At 40.5% G+C, this 15,346-nt stretch overlaps 1 protein-coding gene across 3 annotated transcripts in view; it reads right to left on the bottom strand.

Moving 5' to 3' along the window:
* Nucleotides 1-566: 566 nt before the first annotated feature.
* EFCAB3 (EF-hand calcium binding domain 3) overlaps nt 567-15,346 on the bottom strand; it is a 154,595-nt gene continuing 139,815 nt past the window's right edge. For all 3 annotated transcript variants that reach the window (XM_061392259.1, XM_061392260.1, XM_061392262.1), the window contains 4 exons: nt 11,663-11,856; nt 11,092-11,276; nt 6,477-6,599; nt 567-1,033 (listed from right to left, as the gene is read on the bottom strand). In XM_061392259.1, coding sequence (XP_061248243.1) covers nt 707-1,033; nt 6,477-6,599; nt 11,092-11,276; nt 11,663-11,856 — 829 coding nt within the window. In that variant the 3' untranslated portion in view covers nt 567-706. The remainder of the gene's footprint in view (nt 1,034-6,476; nt 6,600-11,091; nt 11,277-11,662; nt 11,857-15,346) is intronic.

The raw sequence follows: 15,346 nt of genomic DNA, 5'->3' as shown, positions 1-15,346 counted from the left end.
GGTCATCGTCATCTGCTGCTTCTGGCCTCTTTCACAAACAATAAAAAATAAAAAGGATGCCACTTAAGTCACATAAACTCAGATGCTTATTGTTGAGAGGGCTGTTAGGAGGTCAGAGGGCAGCCCTGTGTTAAGTACCATCTTTGCTTTTATCCTTCCTGCTGGGGCCCAGGCAGCTTTGAGGTGCCCCAGGTGGGGGCAGCAGAGTGCAGCTGGTTGCTAGAGAAATCACACCAAGGCATCTGCTGCTGCTGCTGCTAAGCCACTTCAGTAGTGTCCGACTCTGTGCGACACTATAGACAGCAGCCCACCAGGCTCCCCCCTCCCCAGGATTCTCCAGGCAAGAACACTGGAGTGGGTTACCATTTCCTTCTCCAATGCATGAAAGTGAAAAGTGAAACTGAAGTCGCTCAGTCATGTCCGACTCTTAGCGACCCGATGGACTGCAGCCCACCAGGCTCCTCTGTCCATGGGATTTTCCAGGCAAGAGTACTGGAGTGGGGTGCCATTGCCTTCTCCCCAAGGCATCTATTTACCAGTTAAGAATTAGGAAAGGGAAACCATACTATGACTTAAACTTTTTTACTGGTCAGAATTCAAAAGATGTCAACGTTTCCAGCTGCTGAGGATGTATTAGACGAAAGCAAGAATAATTTTGATATCTATGAAAAAGTAGTTTGCGATGAGCTGTTAAGAAAACGTAGTTTCATTGTCGAAAGCCCTTGAAGCCTTTCCGTTTTCTTTTTCTTCCTGTGTCTGTGTCACATTCACTGATATCTGAAGAGGACGAGAATACAGAGTTGTGGAGGGCATTCCTGTTCACGTGGGCATCGTATAACTTTAGGTCCTTCGGGGAAAGTAATTCTTGGCAGACATTCCAGGACCATGTATAAGTAGAAAAAGTGTCATAAAAGGACTCATTTTTACTCTCTATTCCAATCAAATCTCCTCGAATCTTCCGCCAGAGGTTGAGCATTTGTTTCCGGTGCTCAAGGGCAATTCCCAAGTTATAGGTTTCTGTAGCTCTCTTTACCTGCAGTGAGAGAGCAGTAGTTTATAGCAGTTACCTCAAAATATCTTTGGTTTCTGGACTGCAATTCTAGATACCCTAAAGGTTATTTTTTCAAGGTACTTGAAAGTCACTGAATTTATATATTAGGTAGTGCCTCTTGAGGACACATGAGTTAGTAGTTGATGGACAAAGGAAATGCATTTCTTAGGAGTAGTGAGATATTAAGAAATTTTATAAGAATTTAAAAACACGGTAGACTAAAACAAGGAGGAAATGTGGGATGGAGATGAGCTCTTAGTACAACAGAAGTGCCAAGGATGGCATTCTGTCCAGCCCAGGGCAGGGAGGGGGAAGATGCTGAGCTAAGGAGGTCCACAAGAAAAATGAAATGAAAATAGCTCAGCTGTGTTTGACTCTTTGAGACCCCATGGACTGTAGCCCTCCAGGCTCCTCTGTCCACAGAATTCTCCAGGCCAGAATACTAGAGTGGGTAGCTCTTCCCTTCCCTAGGAGATCTCCCCAACCCAGGGATTTGAACCCAGGTCTCCAGCATTGCAGGCTAATTCTTTACTGTCTGAGCCACCAGGGAAGCCTGGAAGTCCACAAGGATTTGATTAAATCTAGGGAGTAGGTGGCCATGGGAAAGTATTCCAGGGAAAGGAGACAGCATAACAAATGTTCCAAGGCAATTCATCCCAGAGCTGGTAGGGGAGTCCAGGCCCTAGGGTATCACTAAAGAGTTAACTTTGAGGAGAGGCAAGTCAGGCCTAAGACTTGCTCTCAGTGAGGTTGGGGAGAGCCCTTTTGTCAGGGAAAGTCATGCTGTAGTGAGATACTGCTCTGTGGGAAGTGCAATGAGACCCTCAGTTGTGTGGAACACAAAATACAGTTGAAATACGCTGCCATTGCTGAGAGGGAAGCATTCATTTCTTAAGCAGGACAGTGACAGGTTGGATCTTCTTAGGACCCATTCTCCATAGCAGCTGTGTGGAGAACGGGTGGAGCTGTGAGGAAGGGATAGCAGGTTGGAAGTTGTTGTCCACGTAAAGCCTAACAAGGGCTTCAGTTTAGGCAATAGCAATACGATGGAACGAAGGAGACAGATTTGAAAAATCTTTGGGAAAATGGGAGTAGCCAGATTAGGTGATTAGTAGATGTTGGGAGTGTGGAAAAAGCATAACTTAAGGATGGTTGCCAAATTCAGACTTAAATTGAAGGAAGTCAGGAAAACCACTACACCATTCAGGTATGACCTAAATCAAATCCCTTTTGATTATACAGTGGAAGTGAGAAATAGATTTAAGGAACTAGATCTGATAGAGTGCCTGATGAACTATGGATGGAGGTTCCTGACATTGTACAGGAGACAGGGATCAAGACCATCCCCAAGAAAAAGAAATGTCAAAAAGCAAAATGGCTGTCTGAGGAGGCCTTACAAATAGCTGTGAAAAGAAGAGAAGCGAAAAACAAAGGAGAAAAGGAAAGATATACCCATTTGAATGCAGAGTTTCAAAGAATAGCAAGGAGAGATAAGAAAGCCTTCCTCAGCGATCAATGCAAAGAAACAGAGGAAAACAATAGAATGGGAAAGACTAGAGATCTCTTCAAGAAAATTAGATTTACCAAGGGAACATTTCATGCAAAGATGGGGTCAATAAAGGACAGAAATGGTATGGACCTAACAGAAGCAGAAGATATTAAGAAGAGGTGGTACACAGAAGAACTGTACAAAAAAGATCTTCACGACCCAGATAATCACGATGGTGTGATCACTGACCTAGAGCCAGACATCCTGGCACATGAAGTCAAGTGGGCCTTAGGAAGCATCACTACGAACAAAGCTAGTGGAGGTGATAGAATTCCAGTTGAGCTATTTCAAATCCTAAAAGATGATGCTGTAAAAGTGCTGCACTCAACATGCCAGCAAATTTGGAAAACTCAGCAGTGGCCACAGGACTGGAAAATGTAAGTTTTCATTCCAATCCCAAAGAAAGGCAATGCCAAAGAATGCTCAAACTACCACACAATTGCACTCACCTCACATGCTAGCAAAGTAATGCTCAAAATTCCCCAAGCCAGGCTTTAGTAATATGTGAACTGTGAACTTCCAGATGTTCAAGCTGATTTTAGAAAAGGCAGAGGAACCAGAGATCAAATTGCCAATATCTGCTGGATCATCAAAAAAGCAAGAGAGTTCCAGAAAAACATCTATTTCTGCCTTATTGACTATGCCAAAGCCTTTGACTGTGTGGATCACAATAAACTGTGAAAAATTCTGTAAGAGATGGGAATACCACACCACCTCACTTGCCTCTTGAGAAGCCTGTATGCAGGTCAGGAAGCAACAGTTAGAAGTGGACATGGAACAACAGACTGGTTCCAAATAGGAAAAGGAGTACATCAAGGCTATATATTGTCACCCTGCTTATTTAACTTATTAACCTGCAGAGTACATCATGAGAAACACTGGGCTGGATGAAGCACAAGCTGGAATCAAGACTGCTGGGAGAAATATCAATAACCTCAGATATGCAGATGACACCACCCTTATGGCAGAAAGTGAAGAAGAACTAAAGAGCCTCTTGATGAAAGTGAGAGAGGAGAGTGAAAAAGTTGGTTTAAAGCTCAGCATTTAGAAAACTAAGATCATGGCATCCAGTCCCATCACTTCATGGCAAATAGATGGGGAAACAGTGGAAACATTGTCAGACTTCATTTTTGGGGACTCCAAAATCACTGCAGATGGTGACTGCAGCCATGAAATTAAAAGATGCTTACTCCTTGGAAGGAAAGTTATGAGCAACCTTGACAGCATATTAAAAAAGCAGAGATATTACTTTGTCCACAAAGGTCCGTCTATTCAAGGTTGTGGTTTTTCCAGTAGTCATGTATGGATATGAGAGTTGGATCATAAAGAAAGCTGAGCACCGAAGAATTGATGGTTTTGAACTGTGGTGTTGGAGAAGACTCTTAAAGAATCCCTTGGACTACAAGGAGATCCAACCAGTCCATCCTAAAGGAGATCAGTCCTGGATGTTCATTGAAAGGACTGATGTTGAAGCTGAAACTCCAATACTTTGGCCACCTAATGAGAAGAGCTGACTCATTTGAAAAGACCCTGATGCTGGGAAAGATTGAGGGCAGGAGGAGAAGGGGACGACAGAGGATGAGATGGCTGGATGGCATCCCCAACTCAATGGACATGAGTTTGTGTAAGCTCTGGGAGTTGGTGATGGACAGCGAGGCCTGGCCTGCTGCGGTTCATGGGGTTGCAAAGAGTCGGATGTGACTGAGCGACTGAACTGAACTGAACTGAACTGAAGGATGGCTCCTGGGCTTCAAGTCTCAGTGCCTAGGGAGAAGGTAGTATGGAGTCCTCAAGGAAGGGCCAGTTTGATGTGTAAGATGATGAGTTTGGTTTTGGATGTGTCCAGCTTGATATTCTATGAGACAGCAGGGTAAACATGCTCAGCAGGTAATCAGTGAAATGAGGCAGTACTGGAAAGACGTCTAGGCCAGTGACAATTAAGACTGATCAGGTGTATCGGTGGCAGCTGAAAGGAGAATCAGAGTGTAGGAAGATTGAGGGGAGGAACGGTGTTTTTTATTCTGTGGTATCTCCTAATCTCAGAACCTTGTTAACACTGGATAAATATTTACTGAACAAATGAATATGTTTAATAAGAAGACCATAAGAGCATAGAAAACTAGGAAATATCAAGACTTAAGGAACTTAAATGTCCACTGACAGATGAATGGATAAAGAAGATGCGGGTTTATATATATACAGTGGAATCCTACTCAACCATAGAAAAGAATGAAATAAGGGCATTTCCAGCAACATGGATGGACCTAGAGACCATCATACTGAGTGAAGTAAGTCAGACAGAGAAAGACAGATATATGATATCACTTGTATATGATATCACGACTGAGCGACTCCACTTTCACTTTCACTTTATATGTGATATCATAAAAAGATGATATGGATTGACTTACTTACAAAATAGGAATAGGCTCACAGACATGGAAAACAAACTTATGGTTACCAAAGTTTGAAGGGGGAAAGGGGAGAGAGGTAAATTAGGAATTTGGGATTAACAGATATACACCACTATATATAAAATAGATAAAAAACAAGGACCTATTTTATAGCACAGGGAAGTATAATCAATATCTTATAATAACCTATAATGAAAAAGAATCTGAAAAAGAATATATTTATATGTGTATGTATAACTGAATCACTTTATGTATACTTCAAATACTGTAAATCAACTGTATTTCAACTATAGAAAAAAAGGGTGAACCTCAGGAAAAAGAAGAGAGAGGAAAGATACAGAGATACACATAGAATTGAAGATGCAGTGTTGTAAAGGCTAAGAAAGTGAAAGTGTTAGTTGCTGAGTTGTGTCTGACTCTTTGCAACCTCTTGGACTGTAGCCCACCAAGCTTCTCTGTTCGTGGAACTCTCCAGGCAAGAATACTAGGAATGGGTAGCCATTTCCTTCTGCCAGTTCTTTACCATCTGAGCCACCAGGGAAGCCCCATTGTAAAGGCTAAGGAAGTAGAATGTGTCTCGGAGAGCTTCATCATTAGTGTCAAATGCAGAAGGGAGCTGGCATAAAATAAATACACCACAGTTTCTTTCCGGGAGACAAAAGTTGCTAAGAAGTGAGGGCACGAAAGCAGACACGCAGCACAGAGTTGTGGTTAAAGTGTGGATTCTTCAGAATCCAACTTACCCAGGCTTATAATTCTGGTTCTATTACTTTCTAGCTGTGTGCCTTTGGGCAAACCATGTAACCTCTCTGTGCATATCAGTAGAATGACAAGGAGTAATAGTGCCTAAATCATAGGTTGTTGTGGTAAGTAAACGAATTAGTACCTATAAAGTACTTGTGGAGTACTTATAGAGCACCCTGCCTGGCACCTAGGAAGCATGATTAAACTACTATTATTCTTTTAGCTGCCATAATAAAGATTCAGTCACTCATCACAATTCCCTCCCTGAGTACAACCCTCACTGTGACTGCTGGTTTACTACCTTAACTAGTTGCTGTCTCCAGCATGAAACAAATGAGTGCCAGAAATGATGCTGGGCACAACTCCAAAGGAGAAATGATCTGGTCTTAAAGACAGAGAACAGAAAAAAAATCTTGGTTTTATGGTTGTAGTGTGTAAGTGCTCAGTCATTTCCAATGCACTGCAACCCCATGCCCATGGGTCCATGCCCTCTGCCAGGCTCCTCTGTCCATGAGATTTTTTAGGCAAGAATACTGGAGTGGATTGCCGTCTCCTCCTCCAGGGGATCTTCCTGATCCAAGGATAAAACTGGTGTCTCCTGTATTGCAGGCAGATTCTTTACTGCTGAGCCACCAGGGAAGTTCTATGGTTGTAGTAATGAAGTGGAAAACATTGTTGTCAATGGTTTCTGGGAAGGCATTCAACAGTGAATACTCACGTGTGGTTTAATAGCAGCTGCATCAGCCACTGTCCAGTTCTGCTTTCTCTTGAGCATTTGATCAATGGTGAGGATATCAGTTGAGTAGCCTGAGGTAGGGTCAACAGGTTTTATATTTGCTGCCTTTATAAACATTTAAAAAAGAAGGTTAGTAACATATTTTAGTTGAATTACATAACAAAGACAAAATACACAGAAATATACTGTATTATGAAAGGGTGTGTGTATGATTTATAAGATTATTTCTACACCACTTGTCAGTTGCTTCAGGGCACCTGGTATAGTGCCATGTGTAAATGGCACCGAGCAAACTCTCTTTCTTAATAGTGAACCCTAGTCACAAGACAAGTATAGACCAGAGGATGGTTTATGTTTGGGATGGATATAGGGAGTATAGAGAGGCACCAACTCATCCTCACGCAAACTTGCAAAGCATTGAAAATGACTGTGCCCTCCACAGAGCACAACCTGGACTACTTCCAAAATTCTCACAGGGAACCAGCCATCTGGTTTTCCCTGTTCCTGGGCTGCTGAACAGTGTTGATGGAAATCATATAAATATGCAGATCGCGTTCTTTGAAAATGTGTATGGCCGAGGCTCATCCAGGTCCTCAGTACTGCTTGACATTACTTTTCTTCATTTGCAGCTCTTACAGCTCTCACAGAGGCTGCTGGAAAACCAAACCTTTAAACTCCCTTAGCTAATGATCTTGTCTCTTCAAGTCTATCTAACATGAATTCTTTTTGCTCTTCTTTCCACCTTAGGATTTCTCCATCCTTAAACTCATTTTTTCCTCCTTCCCTCTTATATGTGAGAGTTTTTCCTGATTTTCAAGGTCTCTTTGTGTATCTTTATTTATTCACCTCCCTTCAATTTACTTCTTTCCAGCGCTGGCTTCATGGGTCATACACCCATGAAGGTGTTTGTAATTACACAGGGCCTTGTCAATAACCTCAGATATGCAGATGACACCACCCTTATGGCAGAAAGTGAAGAGGAACTAAAAAGCCTCTTGATGAAAGTGAAAGTGGAGAGTGAAAAAGTTAGCTTAAAGCTCAACATTCAGAAAACGAAGATCATGGCATCTGGTCCCACCACTTCATGGGAAATAGATGGGGAAACAGTGGAAAACAGTGTCAGACTTTATTTTTCTGGGCTCCAAAATCACTACAGATGGTGACTGCAGCCATGAAATTAAAAGACACTTACTCCTTGGAAGGAAAGTTATGACCAACCTAGATAGCATATTCAAAAGCAGAGACATTACTTTGCCAACAAAGGTTCGTCTAGTCAAGGCTATGGTTTTTCCTGTGGTCATGTATGGATGTGAGAATTGGACTCTGAAGAAGGCTGAGCACCGAAGAATTGATGCTTTTGAATTGTGGTGTTGGAGAAGACTCTTGAGAGTCCCTTGGACCGCAAGGAGATCCAACCAGTCCATTCTGAAGGAGATCAGCCCTGGGATTTCTTTGGAAGGACTGATGCTAAAGCTGAAACTCCAATACTTTGGCCACCTCATGCGAAGAGTTGACTCATTGGAAAAGACTCTGACGCTGGGAGGGATTGGGGGCAAGAGGAGAAGTGGACGACAGAGGATGAGATGGCTGGATGGCATCACTGACTCGATGGACGTGAATCTCAGTGAACTCCGGGAGCTGGTGATGGACAGGGAGGCCTGGCGTGCTGCGATTCATGGGGTCGCAAAGAGTCGGACACGACTGAGTGACTGATCTGATCTGAGTTTAGTTTAATGTTTTACATTGCTGTTTTTAAATTTTTAACTATTTTTGGGCAAGGGGCCCTACATTTTCATTTTGTACTGGGCCTAGCCAGTCATGTAGCCAGTCTTGCCTCTCTTCTACATCTTCAAACATCTTCAGTTTCTCTTTAGGCAGTGGTTTTCAGCTTTGGCTGCATAGTGGAACTTTAAAAAAATCCTGAGGCCAGGGCCCCATTCCCAGAGATTTGATTTAACTAGACAGAGTTGTGGCTAGGACAGCAGGACTGTAAAAGCTCTCCCTGGGGGTTCTGTTGTGCAACCAAGATTGAGAACCAGAGTTCCAAGGGTTCTTCTTCCTGGCTATAAAAATGCTCATCTCTTACATCCTGAAACAGATATTTATAGACTCTGATTCTCCATCAAGCTATAGTTTCATGTTTTTCTTCCTGTTACAAAAACAGTTAAATTTTTGTAAGAGGATTTGATGCCCCCTCCCCACTGCTCCTTTGCATTATCAGTTTCTGAAGAGGCATGATAAAAATCTTCCACTGTGATTATGGATTTGCTTATTCATTTAATATTTATTTTTACCATGTATAATGCCTAAAAAGTCTAAAGCTAATCCTTATTATTCCGTTAAATATCACCTTATCTGTCAATCTGTTACATACATACAGATTCAAAATAGTTTTCTCTTTCTGATGATCAAAAATTTTTTTTAATTGAAGTATAGTTGACTTTCCATTTCAGTTTCAAATGAACAAACAGTAATTCAACATTTAATAGATTATACCCCATACAAAGTTATCATAAAGTATTAGCTATACTCCCTGTATTGTACACTACATCCTTGTAACTTATTTTATATCTAGTGGTTTGTACCTCTTAATCTCCTTTACCTATTTTGCTCCTGTCCTCACCCTTCTCCCTCTTGGTAAACAGTTTGTTTCTGTATCTGTGAATTTGTGTCTGTTTTATTTTTAAGATTCTCCTGATTATTAAAAACCATTAAATAGCATCTTTATCTTTATGTTTTCCCTAAATTTTCTCTCCCCACCACAATATATGGATAACAGCTTATTTTGATTTGTATTTGCCTGATATTTCTTCTTCTGTCCCTTTATTTTCAAGTTTCTGTGTCATAATTTAGGTAAAAGGATATAAATCTTAAAACTACTTAAAAAATAAATCAGCACTCTTTCTTTTAAACTTGAAAATAATTTTTTCTTCCTTCCTCCTTATTATTTTTTTTAAACTGGTGTCTTTAATCGTTTCTTGTGTTACTGATATATTTGGATTTTTCTGCCTATTTTGTTTTGTACTTTCTATTTTCCCATGTTCTCTCTTTTTTCTTATTTTTTTTATTCCTCTATTGTTTGGCAATATTCATTTTAGTTTTTACTTATTATCTTCACATTTTTAACATTTACAATTAATGCAACAAATTATAGATTTACTCAATATTATAAGCCTCTCCCCAAACAATAAAAAGAACTTAGCTTTCATTCTGAGCACCACCCTCCTCATCTTCCATGTTAGCATGGTGTAGTATTTTAGTTCTTATTGTCTGATATTCTCCAAACCAGTACTTCTGTTTTTATTTCAGTATATAAATGTTTAATTCTAATTGCTTCTTTGGATTTTCATTTTCCCGGGTATATGTAAAATTTAATAAAATGTGTATGCTTTTCTCTCTTTTATCTCTCATGTCTTAAGTCCCATGTTTTCTCCAGCTTTTTGGTCTTGGGCAATCTAATATGGAAAGATAAAGTCTCAGGATAGTTTTAATTTGGATCTTTTACGAAGATGAGACTGAGTACCTTTTTATGTTTCTGAGAACTGTCTGCTCATATCTTTTGCTCATTTTTATAGGTTCGTTTTTTCTAATCACTTTGAAGCTCTCTGATGTATTAGAGAAGATAGCTCTTTGTATTATGAGCTGCAAATGTGACTTTTTTGCCATGTAGAATTTTATAATTATTTTTTAACTGTGCCACACAACATGCAGAATCTTAGTTCCCCAACCAGGGATTGAACCCATGACCTTTGCAGCAGAAGCATGTTGTCTTAACCACTGGACTGCTAGGGAAGTCCCTGAAACTTGAAAGTTTCATTCCTTGGTTTCTAATCAACATTTATAGTACATTAGATTAGATGTTATAATAGACCAGATTAAAATTATAGTATTATACATTTTTCAGCAATTTTAATGATTTTTTTAAATTAAATGAAATATTTATTGTTGTTGTTTAGTTGGTAAGTCCAGAGAGGGCAATGCACCCCACTCCAGTACTCTTGTCTGGAAAATCCCATGGGCGGAGGAGCCCGGTAGGCTGCAGTCCATGGGGTCTCGAAGAGTCGGACACGACTGAGCGACTTCACTTTCACTTTTCACTTTCATCCATTGGAGAAGGAAATGGCAACCCACTCCAGTGTTCTTGCCTGGAGAATCCCAGGGATGGGGGAGCCTGGTGGGCTGCCGTCTATGGGGTTGCACAGAGTCGGACACAACTGAAGTGACTTAGCAGTAGCAGTTGCTAAGTCATGTCCATCTCTTGTGATCCCACAGTCTATAGCCTGCCAGGCTTCACTGTCCATGGGATTTCCCAGGTAAGAATACTGGAGTGGGTTGCCATTTCCTTTTATAGGGGATCTTCCTGACCCAGAACACCCATGTGTCTTCTGCATTGGTAGATGGACTTTTTGCCACTGAGCTATGAGGGAAGCCTTGAACTATTTATACCTGGACTTTAAATTTAGGAACATGGCTATGGAGTCTGGTTTGAAATATCATGACTGAAAATATTTGTCATTAATAAGCACATTACTAGTTCTGTTAAGTTAGAACTTAAAAAACTAAATATTGAACTGATAGGACATAATCCAAATCCCACCTGTGTTTTCCAGTCTTTTTTATGGAAAAAATAGTTCTCAAAGAAATTCAGAGGTTCCTTTCTCTTCAGCATTTCTAATTTCTGTATGTCCTTGAATGGCTTTCCCATTACCACTCCATCCACATTAGGAAACAGTGGAAAGATGGGTATTTTTGAATATGGGCTATCTGAAGGAGGATTGCATTCTGAAAAGATAAAAACTGGTATCATGAAAAAATGTAAGAAGAAATTCCCATAGAAGACATAAATGTAAAAAAAAAAAAAAAAAAAAGACATAAATGTGGTGCCTAATTTACTCTTTGCCTATTCATCTCCTCAGTGGCCCTGCTACCCCTTCTTCATTCTCCTGCTCCCACCACCCCACCCATCCACAGACTTTCATCTTCATCCAGGTGTCTAGGGATTCAGGTAAAATGTACATTTGTTTCAAATGATATCTGTGTGACAGACCAGTCACTCAGAATAGGCTGTGGCCCTACTCTTAAAGTACTTGGCATCTAGTATTTATTTCTGACCAGTAATATACACATACATCCTTTACAATGGTGGGGAGAGGACAAATGACTCTTACTCTTGAGCTCGTCAAGAAATTTAAATAAATCCTTTTCTTTCATTATTGCAATCCGAGCAGCATTAGCGAAGGCAGCTGTGCTTGAGCTTGGAGGTGTGCATATGTCTGGCTTAAATCTCCTTTTTCCATAACCCGTAGTATCAGGGCTCCACACCATTCCTGAGGTGGTTTCCTGGAATTTTCTTCGGAAATAGCTAAGAAATAAAGATAATTTAAGAGATGGTTAAAAAGTGCCTGATTGTTGGACAGAAAGAAAAAAGAAGTTAATTTGCAAGTTATATATGCTGAATATGTTTAAGTTTAATTTGTATAGTCATTTAATATCATTTATGTGACATTTATAGAATATCTACTGACATTTTCCACAGACCATTTGATTACTTTATATATGCAGTCCCTGGGCTCTGGCTTCCTTCCTCTGCTCCAAGACTTCCCAGTCTTGTCTAGCAAAACACCTAGCAATTTTGATCTCTGACAAACCCTTAAGTGGTATCAACTTGACTATAAACATTAGTCATGCCTACTATTATATTATTTTGTGGTTTGTTTTCTAAAATTGAAGTGCAGCTTCTGTACAATATCATATGCTGCAGGTGTATAATATAGTAATTTTATGCTGGGTTTTAAAATGCAACATTTTTTAAATTAAAAGAAATTCTCATTGCAGAGAATCTGGAAGAGTTAGAAAAGTATAAAGAAAATGTTACCAGTAATCTTATTATCTACAGATGTCTACAGTAAATCACTACTGTAATTCTTTATAGTATGTGTGTGTGTGTGTGTGTGTGTGTACATGTGTGTGCAGTCATGTGTATGAATGTATTTAGGAGATATGTTACTGTGCATTTTAGGTTATAAATTCTTTATGTACCACAGGCTACATATGATAAAGGACTCTAATTCATAGCACAAACATTCCCAAAGGTATGTTTGGAATATCAGTGACAGGTCAGATTCCTTCTTGCTGCTGAGACACAGACTCCTCTTAGCAGCTGAGGTATGGATCTGGTTGCTCACTGCTTAGATGGAAAAATGTGTTTCTCACTGCTTTGCTGCAGTGGGGGCTTCAGTACCAAAGTGGAAGATCTCACAGTGTGCTGAGTGGAGGAATGTCCCAGAGAACAAGATATAGGACCTTGCTTCTCACTACTTCACAGGTTTCTTTCTACTACAGCATCAGGAGGCTTCACTTCTCTCTGGGATGGTGATGAGCAACCTTTCTTTTCCTCTCAGGAAGAGGGAAAGAACTTGTTCTAAATATTGGAGCTGCAGCAGTGGTTGGGTAGGAGATGTGCTGATCATGTTCTGATTGGAATCTGGTTTGTAATCAGATACTTCCTTCCCTAACCTTTTTAAAAAAATTTTATTTTATATTGGAGTATAGTTGCTTAACAATGTTGTTAGTTACAAGTGTACCACAGAGTAGTTCAGTTATCCGTATCCATGTAGCTATTCTTTTTCATATTATTTACCCATTTAGGATACTACAGAGTATTGAGCAGAGTTCCCTGTAAGTCCCTGTGGTTACCTTTTTAAACTGTTTATTTTGTAGTGGGGTATAGCCGATTAACAAACAGTGTTGTGATAGTTTCAGGTGACAGCGAAGGCACTCACCCATACATACACACGCATTCATTCTCCTCCAAACTCCCTCCCTTCCAGGCTGCCACGTAACATTCACTGAACAGAGTTCTATGTGCTATACAGTAGGTCCTTGTTGGTTATCCATTTTAAATGTAGCAGTGTGTACATGTCCATCCCAAATCACCTAACTATTCCTTTCCCCTGTTCCTCGCCCCAGAAACCATAAGCTCATTCTCTGTTTGCGAGTCTGTTTCTGTTTTGTAAATAAGTTCATCTGTGTCATTTTTAAAAGATTCCACATATAAGCGTTATCATATCATACTTGTCTTTTTCTGCCTGGCTTACTTAGTAGGATAATCTCCAGGTTTATCCATGTTGCTGCAAATGTCATGATTTCGTTCTTTTTAACGGCTGAGTAATATTCCATTGTATATATGTATCACATCTTCTTTATCCATTCATCTATCAATGGACATTTTGGTTGCATCCATGTATACAGTGCTGCAATGAATGCTGGATATATCCTTTCAAACCAGGTTTTTCTCTGATATATGCCCAGGAGTGGGATTGCTGGGTCATATGGTAGCTCTAGTTTTAGTTTCTTAAGGAACCTGAATGTTATTTTCCACAGTGGCTGTGACCAACTTATAGCACCACCAGCAGTTTAGTAGGGTTCCCTTTTCTCCATTCTCTCCAGTATTTATTGGCTGTAGACTTTTTGATGGTGGTCATTCTGACTGATGTGAGGTGATATCTCAATGTAGTTTTGAGTTGTATTTCTCAATAAACTGTGGAAAATTCTGAAAGAGATGGGAATACCAGACCACCTCACTTGCCTCTTGAGAAGCCTGTATGTAGGTCAGGAAGCAACAGTTAGAACTGGACATGGAACAACAGACTGGTTCTAAATAGGAAAAGGAGTACATCAAGGCTGTATATTGTCACCCTGCTTATTTAACTTATTAACCTGCAGAGTACATCATGAGAAACACTGGGCTGGATGAAGCACAAGCTGGAATCAAGATGGCCAGGAAAAATATCAATAACCTCAGATATGCAGATGATAGCACTCTTATGGCAGAAGGTGAAGAAGAACTAAAGAGCCTCTTGCTGAAAGTGAAAGAAGAGAGTGAAAAAGTTGGCTTAAAGCTCAACATTCAGAAAACGAAGATCATGGCATCCAGTCCCATCACTTCATGGCAAATAGATGGGGAAACAGTGGCTGACTTTATTTTTGGGGGCTCCAAAATCACTGAAGATGGTGATTGCACCCATGAAATTAAAAGACACTTGCTCCTTGGAAGGAAAGTTATGACCAACCTAGACAGCATATTCAAAAGCAGGGGCATTACTTTGCCAACAAAGGTCCATCTAGTTAACCACAAGGCTGTGGTTTTTCCAGTGGTCTATGGATGTAAGAGTTGGACCATAAAGAAAGCTGAGCGCCAAAGAATTGATGGTTTTGAACTGTGGTGTTGGAGAAGACTCTTGAGAGTCCCTTGGACTGCAAGGAGATCCAACAAGTCCATCCTAAAGGAGATCAGTCCTGGGTGTTCATTGGAGGGACTGATGTTGAAACTGAAACTCCAATACTTCGGCCACATGATGAAAAGAGCTGACTCATTTGAAAAGACCCTGATGCTGGGAAAGATTGAGGGCAGGAGGAGAAGGGGATGACAAAGGATGAGATGGTTGGATGGCATCACTGATCCGATGGACATGGGTTTGGGTGGACTCTGGGAGTTGGTGATGGACAAGGAGGCCTGGCGTGCTGCGGTTCATGGGGTTGCAAAGAGTCGGACATGCCTGAGCGACTGAACTGAACTGAATGATTAACAATGTTGAGCATCTTCTCATGTGCTTCTTGGCCATCTGTATGCCTTCTTTGGAGAAATTTCTATTTAGGTCTTCTGCTCATTTTTTGACTCGTTGATTTTTTAAAAATTAATTAATTAATTTATTTTTGGTTGTGCTGGGTCTTCACTGCTGCACAAGCTTTTCTCTAGTTGAGGGAAACAGGGGCTACTCTTGTTGTGGTACACAGGCTTCTTGTGGTGGTGGCTTCTCTTGTTGCTGAGCACAGGCTGTAGGATGTGTGGG

The sequence above is a fragment of the Bos javanicus genome, chromosome 19, assembly GCF_032452875.1.
Source record: "Bos javanicus breed banteng chromosome 19, ARS-OSU_banteng_1.0, whole genome shotgun sequence".
In the NCBI taxonomy this organism is placed as follows: Eukaryota; Metazoa; Chordata; class Mammalia; order Artiodactyla; family Bovidae; genus Bos; species Bos javanicus.
The sequence above is the reverse complement of the archived record's forward strand: the minus strand, read 5'-3'. Positions and strand labels throughout refer to the sequence as shown.